We start from the raw sequence: 19,983 nt of genomic DNA, 5'->3' as shown, positions 1-19,983 counted from the left end.
TAATTTTGTTTACATTAATACATCAGAAATTGTATTTAGAGCAAATGAATCTCTGGAGCAAACATTCTTGAATTCTGTATTATATATGCCTAATACAATACCTGATAACTCCTTCACCAGTAGATGTAGCTAATATTCCTTTCCCCGCCCAGTCAATCACAGGCTTGTCTCCCCTTCCACTTAATTTTACCTTAAAGAAAGAGACCACCCTGCGTAAGGTATAACACATAAAGCATTTATAAAGTAAACTGAAAATTATCTTGTAACATACAACTGGGATAAATATCATGTGGCTATGAAACATTTACTTCACAGGTTTTTTTTTTAACTAAACAAAAAAAAGTCTGTTAATAATTATAACAATGAAACCCAGCAATTTTTGAAGAAAATGAGTTAACTGTTAAAAACACGAAATATTGCAATGACTAAAGAGTAAAACTTTGGGATTGTCATATAACCTCTAAAATTAGTACAGGACCTCAGAAAAAGCTTAATGTTTATTGAAAAATAATCTATAGCACTGATTTGACAGTATATAAACATTTACCTTCATCATTTCCTTTGTGTCACCTTCCGGCATTACAGCATGCTGGAACAATGATAAACCTTCTGTCACTGTAATCAGTATGTTCTTCTCCTCATAATACAGTAGTTTCAATATAGGACCGTCTGCTTTAAATGCCTGGCTACACTGCCCACCCTCACTCACAAAGTATACACCACCTTAAATCATAACATTTTCTTATAAAACCACACACGATTTTCTAGTGTTTGCAACAATTCTGTAAATTGTTTGTTTGTTTGTTTGTTTCATTTTACGCCTTTTCCAACAGTATTTCAAATTCTGTAAATTGTCATCTTAAATCAAAATACTTTCTTTGTCAGATTGAATTTTTTCAAGTGTTTGCACCAGTACTGGAAAATGCGTTCCAGTGTTATACGAGTCACATCCTTTGAATGATGTCATTTCATTGTTATCATGAATGACTATAAATTAGGGCCGGGAATTATATTCGAATATTCGAATATTCGAAACACTACCGAATATTCGAACATTGAAAAACGAATGCGAATATTCGAAAAATATAACTTGATATTACTTTCAAATTCAATTAATATCGTAAATAAAACCTTTGACCTGTATTTGAAAAGGTGTTCACACGTTTGTATGACACGTGTCAACGATTATCGCCAATTAACTGTGAAAACTGTGTGGTCTAGTTGATCAAAAGGGCTCCGTTTCACACTTTGCAATTTACCTGTTTAACAGTTTAGATTTTTTCCCGATTTTAATTATCTTATTTATTGTTTTTTGTGCTATAATCTTTCCTATTAATCAATGTCTTAAATTTTGTGGAGAAGAATAAATAGGCACGCATTAATGGGCGGTTATGAAAGCATGGGAAGTGTCTATATTCCGTCAGAATATATTTATTCCGTAGATATTACACTCCGTGTGATATTTACTGCGTTATAGCTATATTTATTTTAAGAATATTCAAATCTTATCTAAAATTATAAATTAATATAAAAAATAATACAAGTTAAGTTTCAATATAATTATTTGTTATTGGGGCTTAAGAGGTTACGATGATTCATATAACTGTCAATCAAGTCACACGAGTTACCTCCCGTCAATAAGACAAATAGGATTAACTGAACAAAAGGCAATCATATTATGAATTTATTTCAAATTGTAAACATTAATGTCGAATAACAATATATAAAATTTAAAAAAAAGCTGACGTAGTAATGAAGGTATTTTTAATCGTCGATTATTGCAAGCATATTAAAGTAGTATAGTATTCGACGCAATCAATTTCGGATACATATACGTCAAAGTGAAATATTGGAACAAATGTTGTAAAAAACGAATATTCGAATATATTCGAATATGGAAAACGAATATTCGAACATCAAATTCCTTATTCGTTCCCAGCCCTACTATAAATCTACATACTACAAAAAAGTGCTGAATAAAAATATTACTTTTTTATATTTCTTTCTCAACTTTAAAGAGAAGTAATATGCAAGAAAAAATCAAAACTCAGCTGCAGGTACACAAAAATGTAAGACTTTTGACTGTCACTTGAGCCAGACACTCACATTTGTATCTGCACAAAAAGTAAATTTCTTATTTATTTTTTGCAATAGCTGTGATGTATTGTATATCACTTAAAATTTATCAATCAAGATTAGCTTTTTAAATTCCCTTAATGTCATATGAATAAATGTTACTTTAAATAAAACTACTGACTCACCACTAGCTCCACCAATAAAGAAAGAGAGGGCTTCCTGTGAACTAAATAGTGGGTCCTTGCCCGCCGATTTTCCCTTCTTCCAGTTAAACATATCAAGTGCAGATTCATCTCCTCTCACAGCTGCCTTTGCCAGCTGATTGATATCCCTGAAACATCAACAGTTTGAACTTAACCCTCACCCTGCTAGAACCTAAAATGATTAACCTATGTCACCAATATAGAGCCAAGCCATCCTGCATATGTGCAATCTGGCAGGCTCAATTTTTGTACTTCTTTAAAATTTTAGCAATGAAGCATGCAAATAACTAAATCCAAACCTAGATAGAAAATAATTATTTAAAAAAAAGACAACAGGTACCATATCCATCTCCCTTACATCAAATCTAGACCAATATTGCTGGTAACAGATTCAACCTACATGTAAGTCTATACTAAAGTTTGAACACTAGTCTAGACATTGGCCAATAATAAATAATCTAAACAGCTATCATATCATTCATGGGTTTTCATTTTCACCTGAGGGAACAGATGTGCCAATGAAAATAACTGATTAGGCCAAGGGTCAATGGGGATATTTTTTAAGTACAAGCTTTAATAAATACAACCCATTTTATAAGCATTTCAATGATGATATGGATCGCAAATCTGTTGATAAGGAAAACCTTGATTATTCGAACAGGCACTAAGACATTGACTCCATGCATACTGTATAACTTTTATCTTTTTAAATGTTAAAGTCTTGCATTGGAATAGGAAGCTTAGAAAGGTAGACAATTGCACAAATTTGAAGTTTTAAAGCCAACTGGTCTATATTTTTGAATATTTAAATAATCTAAAGCCTAAATAATATACAGATGACTTCTTTACTCACCAAGTCACCATCATTATTAACATTTATACAAGATCAAATGTTAAATCTCATGGGGGAAAAAACCAACATTAAAGGATGTTAATCAATCAATGGAGACCAGACATTCATCTTTTATCAAACAAACAAAAATGTCTTCTATAACATACGTGGAAGGATCCGGTGGTGGTTGAGGTTTAAAGATGATCTGTGACAGTGGTTCTTGACAATGATGTTGATGTAGAGGATTCTGTTGTAACCTCCCTTTACCATCAGACTTCCATACCATAACAACACCTGACTGTAAATTCAAAATTCTTCATTATGTTAACAATTATCACTTACACACTTTCATAACAGTCAGTGACAGCTTTAAATTAGAGCTTTAAAACCCTTTCCCCGAGTCGTAATATGACACAGTTAATGTTTAGTCCAAGAAAGGGCCTTGAATTATATTGATATAAAATGTACAATTAAAAAATTAAAAAATCACCGAACAAAACTTAAAAACAGCACATCTTGACTGATACTGTATGTCACTATGAGAAACTTAAAAACTTGACTAAAATTGAAACATAAATCAATTTACTATGCATCATAAAAGTTATAAGAAACATACCTTGTCACCAGAGATTAACCTTGATCCATTGGAGCTCCAGTGAAGTACTGTTATAGCATGTTTATGTAGAGGTAAACCTTCAAATAACTCACAGTCTACAGCATTCCATATCAGTAATTCACCATTCTCAAAGCCAACAGCAATTATCTTTTTTGTTGGGTGCCATGACGATGATGTTACCTGGCAGCTTCTTTGTAACTTAACATTCAGTAATCTCTCTCCCTAATAAAACAAAGCAGTTTGTTAAAAAATCTGCTGTCCAATCATATCTCTTGTAACTCAAATTTTCAACAAGAGATACATGTATCAGACTGACTCTATGCTTGACAGTTGACTTAAATCAGATTTTGATAGTAAAACAAAGTCAGGATAATGCAAAAATCTTTTTTGGTATACAATTACAAAGACAAATAACTTGGCAAGAATCAATGCAAGAGTTGACCACAATAAAAACTATGAAAATATGTATAAAATTAAAAAACAACAAAACAGTGAATAGGTCTCAAACAAAAAAATCTTGACTTTTTTGACTGTGATTGACTTGAATTTTTTCTTATATAAAAAAATATCTTTGGTGATATGAAATTGCATGAAAAAACCTTCACACAGTAGGGTGAGTGGGATACCGCCACTACTTTATGAATACTTATAATCATGCTTATAACAGTATTCTGATATTCCTCTGTTAAACAGACAAGACAGTGGCGAGCATTATGACATGATATACATGTACGCAGGTATGGTAAGAAAACTTATATTTATATGTATTACACAATTTAAAACAAGCATTACCTCATCAAGGAAAAGGTTGACGGCTCCTCCTGTTTCATCACTATATGATGTCACAGCAAGCATAGGATTTCCACTGAACCATGATACATCTGTGTTGATCCCAGAGCGCTCTGTATCCAGGCGGTGGTCAAAATAGACCGCCATTATTAGTTTTAAAGTACTTTTATAAATCAACCTTGGAATTCAATCTGAAAATAAATAAATCTTATTTCATTTGACAAGACATTTTTTTATGTTTGTGTAGTGTGTACTGCCAAATTGAACTCTACATGGTGAATTAATGTGTCTGCTTTAAATCACCATTAACTTTAAATTAGGGCTGGGGCGAGTGTCCGAGTACTCGGATAATCACGATTCAAAAAGAAAAATAGAGTACAAATATTGGTCAGTCAAGAGATCATGGATCGCGATCTTATTTGTTTATCAATGTTTCTCACACACTTAAAGTCCACAAAAAACACAAACAATTTGAGTATGGATCATGCAACGTTTCCTAAATTAATTTGCCGATTAAAGACAAAAAGTAAACAAACAAGTACCATGATGCTGAGCTAGGAAGTCATTTATAATTAGTTTCGGAAATGGAATCACTTTATCTTTATTGAACACTTTATGTTTTAACAATAATAAATATCTTTAGTCGCTTTATATATTTATAATAACGTGACATGAATTGAAGACGGTTACATTTTAATAACACTCAAGTAAATAGTTACTTCTAGAGGTGCAACAATACCTTTCGATGCATGGAAAACCAGTTTAATGAGCGCCGATTCGATTTCCGATACCAACTGTTACAATTTCGATTTGATTCCCCACCCAAAATTAAACACGGAAAAAGTGAGAGTTTTAGTCTTTCCCTTTCGCGCTTTATCATGTTACATACTATTGGTCAATTAATACTCTTTCATCCAATCAGAGAGCGCATAATGTTGTATTTTCGGCAAACGAGTCAAAATGGCTACCAACATCAATGTTGATAAAATAAAACTAAAAATTCCACCCAAAAAATTAAAATCAAAGAGTAGGGATCACTTTGGGTTTCGGTAACGCAAAGATTTGTATAAAATAATTGCTAATTATGCTTTACGGAGGTATCGTTTCCAACAGTACGTCTAATTTAATGCAACATATGAAACGGAAACACAATGTAGACTTATTTAGTAAGCATGACAATCCTAGTTCAAGTTCAGCAAAAAAATTTGTATTAACTTACCTGCTGATCAGTTAAAATTGACAGAAATGAAAGCGAAAGTGAATATCAGTTCTGACAAGCCTGTGAAACTGTGTTCATTATAATTTACTAAACATATTTTGTTAATTTCCTAGTCAGCAGAAGGTATTTGTGATTGTCATGTTACTTAGATTACTGATTATTTGCGTGATTAAAATTATTTTCCAAATAGACAAGAGCTTTTTATTTTCATAAACATAATTATAAAGTCAAATAAGTTTATATTATAGTTATATAACAACAGAAATGCAAACCGACACTCACTGTTGAAGCAGACAAGTAGAATTATATACCAAAGATAAATTAGTAATCAGAAATGAATCAAATCGAAAAAAAATAGAATCAGGATGTCTAAAATCAAATTTGTATCAAATTGAACATTTGGTGTATCGTTGCAGCCCTAATTACTTCAGTGTGACGTTACATATCCTGTATGCAACAATGGCTGAAAAGGAGTCCCGCCTATATAAAATTCCAGGATACGGACAAAAGCCCCCCATCTAAAAATGACAAGGTGGACAAAAGCCTCCCCCCCCCATCAAAAATACAGGTAGGACAAAAGCCCCCCCCCAGTCCATCAAACTATTGTTATTGAGAATCTCTTCAGTTTATATCTGCAACTTGATGTATTGAGACAAGTCAAATCGGTATGTTTATTTTAACAAATAAATGCAATTGTTTTAAAAGATAATTTACAAGGATTTTAATTTAAAGGTACAAAAGTTCTAATTTGATTTATTGTGTAATTTGTATATAAGTTATTGATGATATGAATGTTTTTTATGTTTATTATATATTGTACAGTACAAATGTAAATGAATATTTTCAGAGAATCGCTTATCAACGCTTATCAAGGAAATAAAAGTGAAAGGCGCATACTCTTTTAGATTTATTTTAAGTATAACCCAAGTTCCTGAACACTGGGCATGAGAAAAAAAGATAGTAATCAGTCTGGTCTATAAACCTTAGGGGGGCTTTTGTTTGATGGAATGGGGGGGGGCGGGTTTTTTGTCCTACCTGTATTTTTGATGGGGGACTTTTGTCCTGTGTGTAAATTTAATGGGGGGGGGGGGGGCTTTTTGTCCACCATGTCATTTTTAGATGGGGGGGCTTTTTGTCCTACACTCTAAAATTCCACCAGCAAAATACTTCCAATTTTTGGAAATACTTTGGTATTTCAATTGAATTGAGAGAGAAAAAAAAAGTTTGTAAAACATGCCACTGCGAACTAACATATATTGGTAGTACAACAAACTTGTAAGACACTCATGCAAGAAATAAAAACATAAACCTAGTTTATATTTGCATATATATTTAATGTTAAGTATTGTTTAAGAAAAAAACATGGTTTTAGAACTAACTTTTATGTTTTTATGGGTGTCTTGATAACAAAAGATTCGTGGTTCAATCTGTGAATCGTAAGTGTTGATCGGATCGGTCGTCACTTATCCGATGATCCACACCCTAATTAACTTGCATTAAGAGGAAATATTTACTTCCACAGATCTATAAACTAGATGTGCGCCCTAAAGATATATACAAATAATCAAAAACACTCAATTCTCTTGTTCCACATTTGGTACAAAGTAAAATATGACACAAATTTTAGACATAGTTTGCACCGGGTCCTACTAAACACTGCTAAGGACTGCTAAGGACCGCTAAGGACTGCTAAGGACTGCTAAGGAGCCACAAAGGACAACTAAAGAGGCACAAAGGACCTTAAAATACCTCCTAGGCCATTCTTATATTACATGGTATTATCTTTAGTGAAAAAAAAATTATAATTTTAAGAAAAAATATGATTTTGGTGAAAATTTTATGAGTTGTCGGACCGCTAAGGACTGCTCAGATACACAAAAGACTGCTAGGGAGGCACAAAGGACCTTAAAATACCTCCTAGGGCATTCTTATAATTCATGGTAGTATGTTTAGTGACAAAAAATGTATTATTTAAAGAAAAAATATCATTATAGTGATAAAATTCATGTTTTTGAAGAGTTGTCCGACCGCTAAGGACTGCTCAGGTGCACTAACAACTGCTAGGGAGGCACAAAGGACCTTCAAATCCCTCCTAGAACATTCTTATACTATCTGGTAGTAAGTAAATAGACAAAAATGTATTATTGTAAGAAAAAATATAATTTTGGTGATAGAATTTATGCTTTCGATGAGTTGCCGGACCGCTAAGGACTGCTCGGGTGCGAAAAGGATTGCTAGGCAGGCACAAAGACCTATAAATACTTCCTAAGGAGGCACAAAGGACCTTAAAATAACTGTTGGGGCATTCTTTTAATTCATGGTAGTATGTTTAGTGACAAAAAATGTATAATTTTAAGAAAAAATATCATTTTAGTGATAAAATTCATGTTTTTGAAGAGTTGTCGGACCGCTAAGGACTGCTCAGGTGCACTAACAACTGCTAGGAGGCACAAAGGACTTTCAAATCCCTCTTAGAACATTCTTATAATATATGGTAGTAAGTTAATAGACAAAAAATGTATTATTGTAAGAAAAAATATAATTTTGGCGATAGAGTTTATGCTTTCGATGAGTTGCAGGACCGCTAAGGACTGCTCAGGTGCGAAAAGGACTGCTAGGCAGGCACAAAGACCTATAAATATTTCCTAGGGAGGCACAAAGGACCTTAAAATAACTGTTGGGGCATTCTTATAATTCATGGTAGTATGTTTAGTGACAAAAAATGTATATAATTTTAAAGAAAAAATATCATTTTAGTGATAAAATTCATGTTTTTGAAGAGTTGTCGGACCGCTAAGGACTGCTCAGGTGCACTAACAACTGCTAGGGAGGCACAAAGGACCTTCAAATCCCTCCTAGAACATTCTTATAATATATAGTAGTAAGTTAATAGACAAAAAATGTATTATTGTAAGAAAAAAATATAATTTTGGTGATAGAATTTATGCTTTCGATGAGTTGCCGGACCGCTAAGGACTGCTCAGGTGCGAAAAGGTCTGCTAGGGACCTTAAAATATTTCCTAAGGAGGCACAAAGGACCTTAAAAAACCTGTAAGGGGCATTCTTATAATACATGGTAGTATGTTTAGTAATAAAAAAAAGTATAATTTTAAGGAAAAATATCATTATAGTGATAAAATTCATGTTTTTGAAGAGTTGTCGGACCGCTAAGGACTGCTCAGGTGCACTAACAACTGCTAGGGGAGGCACAAAGGACCTTCAAATCCCTCCTAGAACATTCTTATAATATATGGTAGTAAGTAATAGACAAAAATGTATTATTGTAAGAAAAAAAATATAATTTGGCGATAGAGTTTTATGCTTTCGATGAGTTGCAGGACCGCTAAGGACTGCTCAGGTGCGAAAAGAACTGCTAGGCAGGCAAAAAAGACCTATAAATATTTCCTAGGGAGGCACAAAGGACCTTAAAATAACTGTTGGGGCATTCTTATAATTCATGGTAGTATGTTTTAGTGACAAAAAAATGTATAATTTTAAGAAAAATATCATTTTAGTAATTAAATGCATGTTTTTTGAAGAGTTGTCGGACCGCTAAGGACTGCTCAGGTGCACTAACAACTGCTAGGGAGGCACAAAGGACCTTCAAATCCTCCTAGAACATTCTTATAATATATAGTAGTAAGTTAATAGAGACAAAAATGTATTATTGTAAAGAAAAAATATAATTTTTGTGATAGAATTTATGCTTTCGATGAGTTGCAGGACCGCTTAAAGGACTGCTCAGGTGCGAAAAGGACTTTGATATGTTTATGTTTAGCACATATCACATATGAAGCCGGTCTCTAACACACATCATAACATCTATATACAAAGACATACCCTGACAAAAATGCCAGTTATACATATTTATATACAAGCACATATCAATAATAAAGCCAGTCTTAAACACATATCAAAAACATCTATATACATGAACACAGATCCTGACTTTACATATAAATGTACAAGCACATATAAAAAAGAATATATATACAAACACATATCATTATGAATCGATCGCATTTTTTCATATACATGTATGTTGAAAATGTGTATATTGGCTGAACAAATTGTCCCTTCTGCACAGTAAATGGACTATCTATGTCAAATAATAAAGTTATTAAAATATCACAGAAAGGATAACTATTTGGATGAATATTCTGCAAATTGTCAATCTTAAAACAAGATACAAACACCAAATCATTCTTAAATCAAATATGCAAACACATTTCCTAAAAAAAAAAATCAAAAATTCTATGACTTTCTAATCATTTTTTGTTAGAAAACCCAGAAATTACACGCCGCAGGGAGGCGTTTGTTACATTTTTGGGGGAAATGTTACACTAGATGTGTTCAAATCTCATAGTCCCTGGGATTTTGGTTTTAATATAATGATAATAGCTTTATTTGCTTTAAATAGTACAAAATGTTCAATTAATGTAAACAAATAGAACAAATTTCAGCAAAAATACATAGAATCAAGCTCCTTGTTCAAGGAGTTCCTTTCTTTTTGTATTTCAAAATGAAAAGTTGCATAGAAATTTTGAATGAACTGTTCTGAATTAAATAAGAACATTGATAATGAAAGGAAGATTCTTTATTTCCAGATAATGTATTACCATTGGTGTTAAAGAAAATTATCATACAGACAAGTAACTTTCTATATATATATTACAAAACAATATATAGTGATATAATCAGATTTATGTTTTTAATAGATATTTATACAGGCTGAAGTAAATTATAAGTTGTCATAAGCTTGAATTTCTATTTACTAAAATAGTAAATACCAACAAATAAAAAATTTACAGATCTGCTTTTAAAATGTTGTAATTTATTACTACCAATTGATGAAAAATTTTATTTTTATTTATGTGAAATGTCAGTAACATTATTATATGAAGATTTTATTATGATTCAGTGTTTATAAAGTTCATTATTTCCCAGTATTGATAGTTCTCTATGTTAATGTTTCAGTATAAATGGACAGCTGATCATTCTTAAAATTTATAGAGTCAAAAAATATTTGTTTAGGACTTTGTTTACAAACAAATTTTAATTTATTATCCACTTTTTTTTCATTACTGGGGTCATAACCATATATTTAAAATCCTTTTTTCTTATGATCTTCTTCCATTTCTTATATAATAATTATATTGGTCAAGTGATATGACAAATGTGCTGGAATATGGAGACAAATACTTTATTCAGGGTGGTGAAATATATTTGTTTTTTGGGTTGTTTTTTTTTTCATTGACTATATATTTGGCCAATAAAAAATGATGTTCAATAGATCCTTAGACTTAATTGATCTACAGCCTACTTAATAGGCATTCTCTAACAGAAAGTCACTCCCACTGTTTTGAAGTATATCACCCTATATTGGCACCCCCACTGGTTTGTAATATATCACACATCCCAATATAAAATACACAGCTCCCAATATACAGCTTGTTAACTTCAATAATGTGCCAGCCCTTCTGTATGTATATAGTTAGGATCCTTATCCCACTGTTTTATGAGGGGCTGGGATAGATGATTTGTTTTTTATTGAAGTAAAAAGAATGATCTTAAAGAATCTATGTTTTAACCCATTGATTAATTTTAACCACAATGTCACTTCAACACATTCTATATATCCTACTTTAATAGTTTTCTGTGAATATATAGCCTGATAAGATTATTCTGTTATGATTATTCTTAGACTATTTAATTTTAGTGTGAAATATTTCTATGTACAGTTGCAAAGCTAACTACTTCCATATCGAACAAGATAATTTTAGTGTTATTGTAAAAAAAGCATCATTTGCTCATTTTCCTGTTACATCTGTCCACTTCAGTTCCTTAAAAAAAAAAAATTTTATATATATAGTATTTTTATCACATAAACCCCCCGGCGCGGGAGGTGTTATAAAGCCATTTAATAAAAAAAACGATATTTTACACTTGTGTAATATTAATAATACTTTGACATGACGTCATTTGCGCTATATATAAACATAGCGTTACACTATGGGCGCGTCATTGTAGAATTACTCATTTAACTGTTCACTGTTCTTATTTTGTATATGTGATAAATAGAATATTATATTTGTGTAGATTCAATTCTAAATTTATTGAACTCATTGCATAAAAAACAGTATTATTGCTCGCCAGAGGCTCGCATAATATGATTTTATTCAAACTCTTTCAATAAATTTAGTATTAAACTACACTCATTCAATATCCTCTATATATGTGTCCCGAAATTCATTTAAGCTTTAATATTTATGTTGATAAATTGTTGGTCCACTGAAGGTTAGAGTAACATATAATCTATGTTATGTAAATAATTTTCAGTAGAAAAAAATAATATCGGTTTGCTTTGGAGATTTAGGGTAAAAACCCTTTGTGATATTAAGTAAGCACCATATGAGCCGATGTCATGACAAAAACCAAACATAATGGCTTTGCGACCGCGCAGTCTGGATCAGGATTCCATGCTATTCGCTTACAAACCCTATTACAAGTAGAGAAATTGATAGCGAAACAGCATGGATCCTGATCAGACTGCGCGGGATCCGCAGGATGGTCTGTATCCATGCTGGTCACAAACGCACTATGTTGATTTTGTCGTGACGCAGCTCATATATATTTAATACTGATGATAGGGACGGATGTTACAGACAACTGTTACATAATTGCCGGAGAAAAAATGGCAATTTTTGTAACATTTTCATTGTTAGACTATCAATAAGCACCAGTAACATGGTTTTGTCATGCGTAATGCGCATTTGTTTCACAAATTGGAATACTTTATTGTGGGTGAGGGGGTGTTTTTAGTTTTTTCATCACATTTTATTTTAAATATATTAATATATAGGATTACCTATACCAAGTGATATATATCATCGGAAAGGTCATTACATGTTCTATGTGCATGTAAAAATAATTAAGTAAGAAAATGAAACAGATAATAGTGGTGGTTACTCCACTATCACCAAAAAAAAAAAAAAAAAAAAAAAAAAAAACCAAAAAAAAACAAAAAAGATGCTTATGTATTACATTACATATAGAATTGGACAATTTTAGGGGGTATAACAATGTCTGTATCTATATTTTGAGTCATGCTATTATAAAAAACTTTAAGGCACATTTAATGTATTAATTAAGTTTGGCATTTGGGAAAACCTAACAAAAGTAATTGCAAATGCAATATGAGCAGCGTCATGACAAAACCAACATAATGGGTTTGCAACCAGTATGGATCAAGACCAGCCTGTGCATCCGCGCAGTCTGATCAGGATCCATGCTGTTTCGCTATCAGTTTTCTCTACTTGTTATAGGATTTGTAAAGCGAGCAGCATGGATCCTGATCAGACTGCGCAGATACTCAGGCCGGTCTGGATCCATGCTGGTCGCAAACCCACTATATTGGTTTTGTCGTGACGCGGCCCATATATTTTTAAAAAAAAGCCTGCATTATATGTTGTTTGTTCCGAAACTAATTTGCCCATTTACTGTGCAGCAGGCAAATGTGCACTTCTCAGCAGGACCTAATGTTTCTATGTCTACTTATTTACAAATACATAAATATAGAGATAAATAAGTTATATACAAATAAGATTTCACAAGTACTATTTCAATGATCTAAGTCATATTGGTTTTTTATTTCCTTTAAAGGTTGTGAAAGTGTGCCTGCGCGACAGAACAAGATGTCTGTTGTTTCCAACAGAATCATTACACACGTTCACTTCCTTGGTGTAAAAGTTCTTGTTACTTTTGACGGGTCTTTGTGCCTGCCTAGAAGTCCTTTTCGCACCTGAGCAGTCCTTAGCGGTCCTGCAACTCATCAAAAGCATAAATTCTATAACCAAAATTATACTTTTTTTCTTACAATAATACATTTTTGTCTATTAACTTACTACCATATATTATAAGAATGTTCTAGGAGGGATTTGAAGGTCCTTTGTGCCTCCCCTAGCAGTTGTTAGTGCACCTGAGCAGTCCTTAGTGGTCCGACAACTCTTCAAAAACATGAATTTTATCACTAAAATGATATTTTTTCTTTAAAATTATACATTTTTTTGTCACTAAACATACTACCATGAATTATAAAGAATGCCCCAACAGTTATTTTAAGGTCCTTTGTGCCTCCCTAGGAAATATTTATAGGTCTTTGTGCCTGCCTAGCAGTCCTTTTCGGCACCTGAGCAGTCCTTAGCGGTCCTGCAACTCATCGAAAGCATAAATTTCTATCACCAAAATTATATTTTTTCTTACAATAATACATTTTTGTCTATTAACTTACTACCATATATATTATAAGAATGTTTAGTAGGGAATTGAAGGTCCTTTGTGCCTCCCTAGCAGTTGTTAGTGCACCTGAGCAGTCCTTAGCGGTCCGACAACTCTTCAAAAACATGAATTTTATCACTAAAATGATGATATTTTTCCTAAAATTATACATTTTTTGTCACTAAACATGCTACCATGAATTATAAGAATGTCCCAACAGTTATTTTTAAGGTCCTTTGTGCCTCCCTAGGAAATATTTATAGGTCTTTGTGCCTGCCTAGCAGTCCTTTTCGCACCTGAGCAGTCCTTAGCGGTCCTGCAACTCATCGAAAGCATAAATTCTATCACCAAAATTATATTTTTTTCTTACAATAATACATTTTTATCTATTAACTTAATACTATATATTATAAGAATGTTCTAGGAGGGATTTGAATGTCCTTTGTGCCTCCCTAGCAGTTGTTAGTGCACCTGAGCAGTCCTTAGCGGTCCGACAACTCTTCAAAAACATGAATTTTATCACTAAAATGATATTTTTTCTTAAAATTATACATTTTTTTGTCACTAAAACATACTACCATGAATTATAAGAATGCCCCAACAGTTATTTTAAGGTCCTTTGTGCCTCCTTAGGAAATATTTATAGGTCTTTATGCCTGCCTAGCAGTCCTTTTCGCACCTGAGCAGTCCTTAGCGGTCCTGCAACTCATCGAAAGCATAAATTCTATCACCAAAATTATATTTTTTTCTTACAATAATACATTTTTGTCTATTAACTTACTACCATATATTATAAGAATGTTCTAGGAGGGATTTGAAGGTCCTTTGTGCCTCCCTAGCAGTTGTTAGTGCACCTGAGCAGTCCTTAGCGGTCCGACAACTCTTCAAAAACATGAATTTTATCACTAAAATGATATTTTTTTCCTTAAAATTATACATTTTTTATCACTAAACATACTACCATGTATTATTAAGAATGCCCTTACAGGTATTTTAAGGTCCTTTGTGCCTCCTTAGGAAATATTTTAAGGTCCCTAGCAGTCCTTTTCGTACCTGAGCAGTCCTTAGCGGTCCTGCAACTCATAGAAAGCATAAATTCTATAACCAAAATTATATTTTTTCTTACAATAATACATTTTTGTCTATTAACTTACTACCATATATTATAAGAATGTTCTAGGAGAGATTTGAAGGTCCTTTGTGCCTCCCTAGCAGTTGTTAGTGCACCTGAGCAGTCCTTAGCGGTCCGACAACTCTTCAAATACATGAATTTTATCACTATAATGATATTTTTTCCTTAAAATTATATATTTTTTTTATCACTAAACATACTACCATGTATTATAAGAATGCCCCACAGGTATTTTAAGGTCCTTTGTGCCTCTTTAGGAAATATTTTAAGGTCCCTAGCAGTCCTTTTCTCACCTGAGCAGTCCTTAGCGGTCCGGCAACTCATCGAAAGCATAAATTCTATCACCAAAATCATATTTTTTTCTTACAATAATACATTTTTGTCTATTAACTTACTACCATATATTATAAGAATGTTCTAGTAGGGAATTGAAGGTCCTTTGTGCCTCCCCCTAGCAGTTGTTAGTGCACCTGAGCAGTCCTTAGCGGTCCGACAACTCTTCAAAAACATGAATTTATCACTAAAATGATATTTTTTCTTAAAATTATACATTTTTTGTCACTAAACATGCTACCATGAATTATAAGAATGTCCCAACAGTTATTTTAAGGTCCTTTGTGCCTCCCTAGGAAATATTTATAGGTCTTTGTGCCTGCCTAGCAGTCCTTTTCGCACCTGAGCAGTCCTTAGCGGTCCTGCAACTCATCGAAAGCATAAATTCTATCACCAAAATTATATTTTTTTCTTACAATAATACATTTTTGTCTATTAACTTACTACTATATATTATAAGAATGTTCTAGGAGGGATTTGAAGGTCCTTTGTGCCTCCCTAGCAGTTGTTAGTGCACCTGAGCAGTCCTTAGCGGTCCGACAACCTCTTCAAAAACATGAATTTTATCACTAAAATGATATTTTTTCTTAAAATTATACATTTTTTGTCACTAAACATACTACCATGAATTATAAGAATGCCCCAACAGTTATTTTAAGGTCCTTTGTGCCTCCCTAGGAAATATTTATAGGTCTTTATGCCTGCCTAGCAGTCCTTTTTGCACCTGAGCAGTCCTTAGCGGTCCTGCAACTCATCGAAAGCATAAATTCTATCACCAAAATTATATTTTTTTTCTTACAATAATACATTTTTGTCTATTAACTTACTACCATATATTTATAAGAATGTTCTAGGAGGGATTTGAAGGTCCTTTGTGCCTCCCTAGCAGTTGTTAGTGCACCTGAGCAGTCCTTAGCGGTCCGACAACTCTTCAAAAACATAAATTTTTATCACTAAAATGATATTTTTTCTTCAAATAATACATTTTTTGTCCCTAAACATACTACCTTGTATTATAAGAATGCCCTAGGAGGTATTTTAAGGTCCTTTGTGCCTCCCTAGCAGTCTTTTGTGTATCTGAGCAGTCCTTAGCGGTCCGACAACTCATAAACTTTTCACCAAAATCATATTTTTTCTTAAAATTATAATTTTTTGTCACTAAAAATAATACCATGTAATATAAGAATGGCCTAGGAGGTATTTTAAGGTCCTTTGTGCCTCTATAGTAGTCCTTTGTGGCTCCTTAGCAGTCCTTAGCAGTCCTTAGCGGTCCTTAGCAGTCCTTAGCAGTGTTTAGTAGGACCGGTTTGCACCAGTTGTCTTCATCCTCGTTAGCAGATAAAGAACCTTGAGCTGCTTGACGTTTTATCATTTTTACTAACATCCCACTAAGTTATAGTGCAGTTCACGAGTACGGCTTGCAAATGTCACCCCAAAAAACATTTTTTTCTGTTCATGTGCTTTACTTCATTTCACTATTTATCTTGGATACGTAATATTACTATCGATATAGAGCTTTATTTAATGCTTTAACGGGTTTAAATGGGTTCACATATCAGTAATGGATTATTTTAAAGTAGATGTTAAATGCATCAGTTGATACCTTTTGAAAAAAAGAGAATATTTGTCACGAAACTCCAAAAATTTCACTTCTTTTCGTCCATTTTCAAACTATTTGGCCGGAAGTTTACACATCATGATGGGAAATATTTTTATTTTACATAATATATTTCTTTTAAAAATTATATTTCTTTTAAAAATCAGATGGTAATTTCGAAAGAGCATATGTACATGAATAATATATTCATAAAATAAAATATAAATTTGTAATGATAATTATTAACTTTTTAATTTCCGGTTGTTTTGAACACCACCAAATGTTTATGACTGTTTACACTACTAAATATTTAAGCCACTAGAACCTAATATTACTGTCCCAGATAAAGTTATGATAAAAGCGTTTAATGTTTATTCTCAAGTTAATAGAGGCTTATTTAAAGTCATATAATAATAGTCTCAAAATCGCAATCATGGCTTACACGATACTTCGTTCCATCTACATATACATAATCGTTTAGGGTATAGGCCTACATTTTACTGTTCAAACAGTACACATTAAAAAAAGCGGAAAGAAGTCATATGCTTATACTAGTACCCGTGTGACTTTAAACAAGCAAAAATAAACTGAAAAACAACATAGTATCTTATCATAAGATGTATGCTGATCTACGTGCGCGGCGCGATAGCTCAGTTTGTTAGATCTGAGGTCCCGGGTTCGATCCTGGGTTACAATCTTGGGATTTTTCAGAGACACTTTCAGTGTTTCCCACCTACCTAGAGGTGTACTGGTAAGAAATCCTCGCATGCATCAGTGCTATACCCTGGGCATGTAAAAGAACCAAGGGGTCTATTCAATAAAAGCTATTATAGGGACTGGTTCCCGGATTCCCTTGTATCTCATAGCTGTCTCTTTCATGTATACAATGTATACCTGCTTAGAGTGATCGTAAACCATTTAAAGCAGTATGATGTAGAAGAAGAAGTACGTTATAAATATAACAAATAGCAAATCAAAAAGGAAATGTTTCCTTTAAACATTTGCGAATAATCCAAGACTAGGTCATTTTATTTTATTCTACACTACAGTCGCGACAAATTAATCCAAATCTCCAAATGAAGGCACATACTGGGATTTTACACATTTTTTGCTCCATAAGACAAAAAATAAAATTAGATCGATCAGTATGACTGAAGCCTGACCAATTATCTTTACGTAAAACGGCACAGAATGTAATAATGTTATAGGGATTTAATATTTTGTATGGAAGTCAAAATACTACTTTGTTAACATTACGCTACTTTTATAACAACTAATTTTTTTTACATTCATAGCTACTTTCTCTAGGTGACAGCACCGAACATGTTATAATTTTTTATAAAAACATGATAAAACACGACGTGCTTGACCTTTCTAAAGAAGAAAAAAGACAACAAAAACATTCATTTCTTAGACTTAATTAATGTTCCTTTGATGTACGAACCCGAGAATACAACACGCTGGATAAAGACCCACACCTCAGATCCTTTTGTAAAACACGTACATGTATGATACATGTAGTGCTTTTCATAGGTATATGCACGTATAAAAAGTTATCACGATATATTATTATTCCTGGAAAAAATCTTTCTCACGTGCCAAAACACTAGTTTAAGCGGGCATGCTCAAAACCAAAATGCTAATATATGCACCCTTTGTTTAACGGTGAAAACATAAACTTAAAGATATAGTATTCCAAGTTCAAAAACAATTATACCATTAGAACAGAACTTCCGCACAGTAAACCTCCGTATTTCTTTTAATGCCCCACAAACCCCATTTAAAATGTTGGAGCATACGTAATGCTACATTTCTCCAGCATGCAGGCCTGTCCGATCGAATGCAGCTGAAGATTGAGTTTGGTCTATGACGTATATATACATATGTATACTGTAGTATGCATGACGAGATTTCGAAAGAAATTGGTACACATGATCAACAGTAGAGGATGTCTTATGTGCAAGACCCACATCTGCACATTAAATGTCAAGGCCATATTTGGAGGTCAAATTTCAAATCCTGTCTGGCTTTAAACTTTGTCAATACTTGGATGATTGTCAAAATATTTGGCAAATGTTTTTCACTACAGTCAAACATTATGTATGCACATTCAAAATCAAGGCTGCACTTGAAGGTCAAGGGCCAAATTGTGATTTTCGACTTTCCTCTTTGGCTTAATATAACTTTCTTATTCCTTGATTGTCAAAAAATTAAGTAGACGTCTTCACCAGGGCGAGAGGGTATATACGTCATGCGCAACACCAAGCTTAAGGATGTACCTGGCGGTAAAAAAAGTCATTAGGCGAGTGTATGCTTATCTCAAGAACTCATTTTCAATTATTTTACATATATATACAAAGAAAGAGAATCCCATTATCTCTTCAAATGAATTGATATAATCGAAACCGAGAGCTGAATAAGATGACCGATTTTACACAACCTATAGATTTTCATTCACTATAATAGACTACGGTGCATATGCTCAACGTGCATTATCAAGATTATTTCTCCATTTACCCTAAGAATTCTTTACATGGACATAAATTCTGAACAAACAAAAATAAATAAATAAGTAAATAAATAAATAGATAATCAATCAATCAATCAATCAATCAATCAATCAATCAATCAACCAACCAACCAACCAACCAATCAATCAATCAATCAATCAATTGCTTATGAATTTAATAATAATCTACACAATACAAAATGAATGAATAAATAAATTAATTAATTAAAACTAAATTAGAATGAATAAACAATTAATTAATTTATAAATCGTTTATTCATTCTAATTAAGTACATGTAATGAAATCATTTGTTGATTTAGATATTTTTTTTTATTAATTTGTTAATTAATAATTATTATTAATTCATTCGAATTTAGTAATTAAATCATTAATTAATAA

At 32.6% G+C, this 19,983-nt stretch overlaps 1 protein-coding gene across 1 annotated transcript in view; it reads right to left on the bottom strand.

The window, feature by feature from the left end:
* The window catches only part of LOC132727535 (intraflagellar transport protein 140 homolog), a 40,291-nt gene extending 23,122 nt beyond the window's left edge, over positions 1-17,169 (bottom strand). The window contains exons 1-7 of the mRNA XM_060713074.1: positions 17,081-17,169; positions 4,520-4,707; positions 3,728-3,949; positions 3,279-3,409; positions 2,262-2,407; positions 548-723; positions 102-190 (exon numbers count right to left, since the gene is read on the bottom strand). Coding sequence (XP_060569057.1) covers positions 102-190; positions 548-723; positions 2,262-2,407; positions 3,279-3,409; positions 3,728-3,949; positions 4,520-4,663 — 908 coding nt within the window. The 5' untranslated portion in view covers positions 4,664-4,707; positions 17,081-17,169. The remainder of the gene's footprint in view (positions 1-101; positions 191-547; positions 724-2,261; positions 2,408-3,278; positions 3,410-3,727; positions 3,950-4,519; positions 4,708-17,080) is intronic.
* Positions 17,170-19,983: the final 2,814 nt, after the last annotated feature.

Source organism: Ruditapes philippinarum, unplaced genomic scaffold (genome assembly GCF_026571515.1).
Source record: "Ruditapes philippinarum isolate M1 unplaced genomic scaffold, ASM2657151v2 ctg2117_1_1_1_1, whole genome shotgun sequence".
Classification (NCBI taxonomy): Eukaryota; Metazoa; Mollusca; class Bivalvia; order Venerida; family Veneridae; genus Ruditapes; species Ruditapes philippinarum.
The sequence above is the reverse complement of the archived record's forward strand: the minus strand, read 5'-3'. Positions and strand labels throughout refer to the sequence as shown.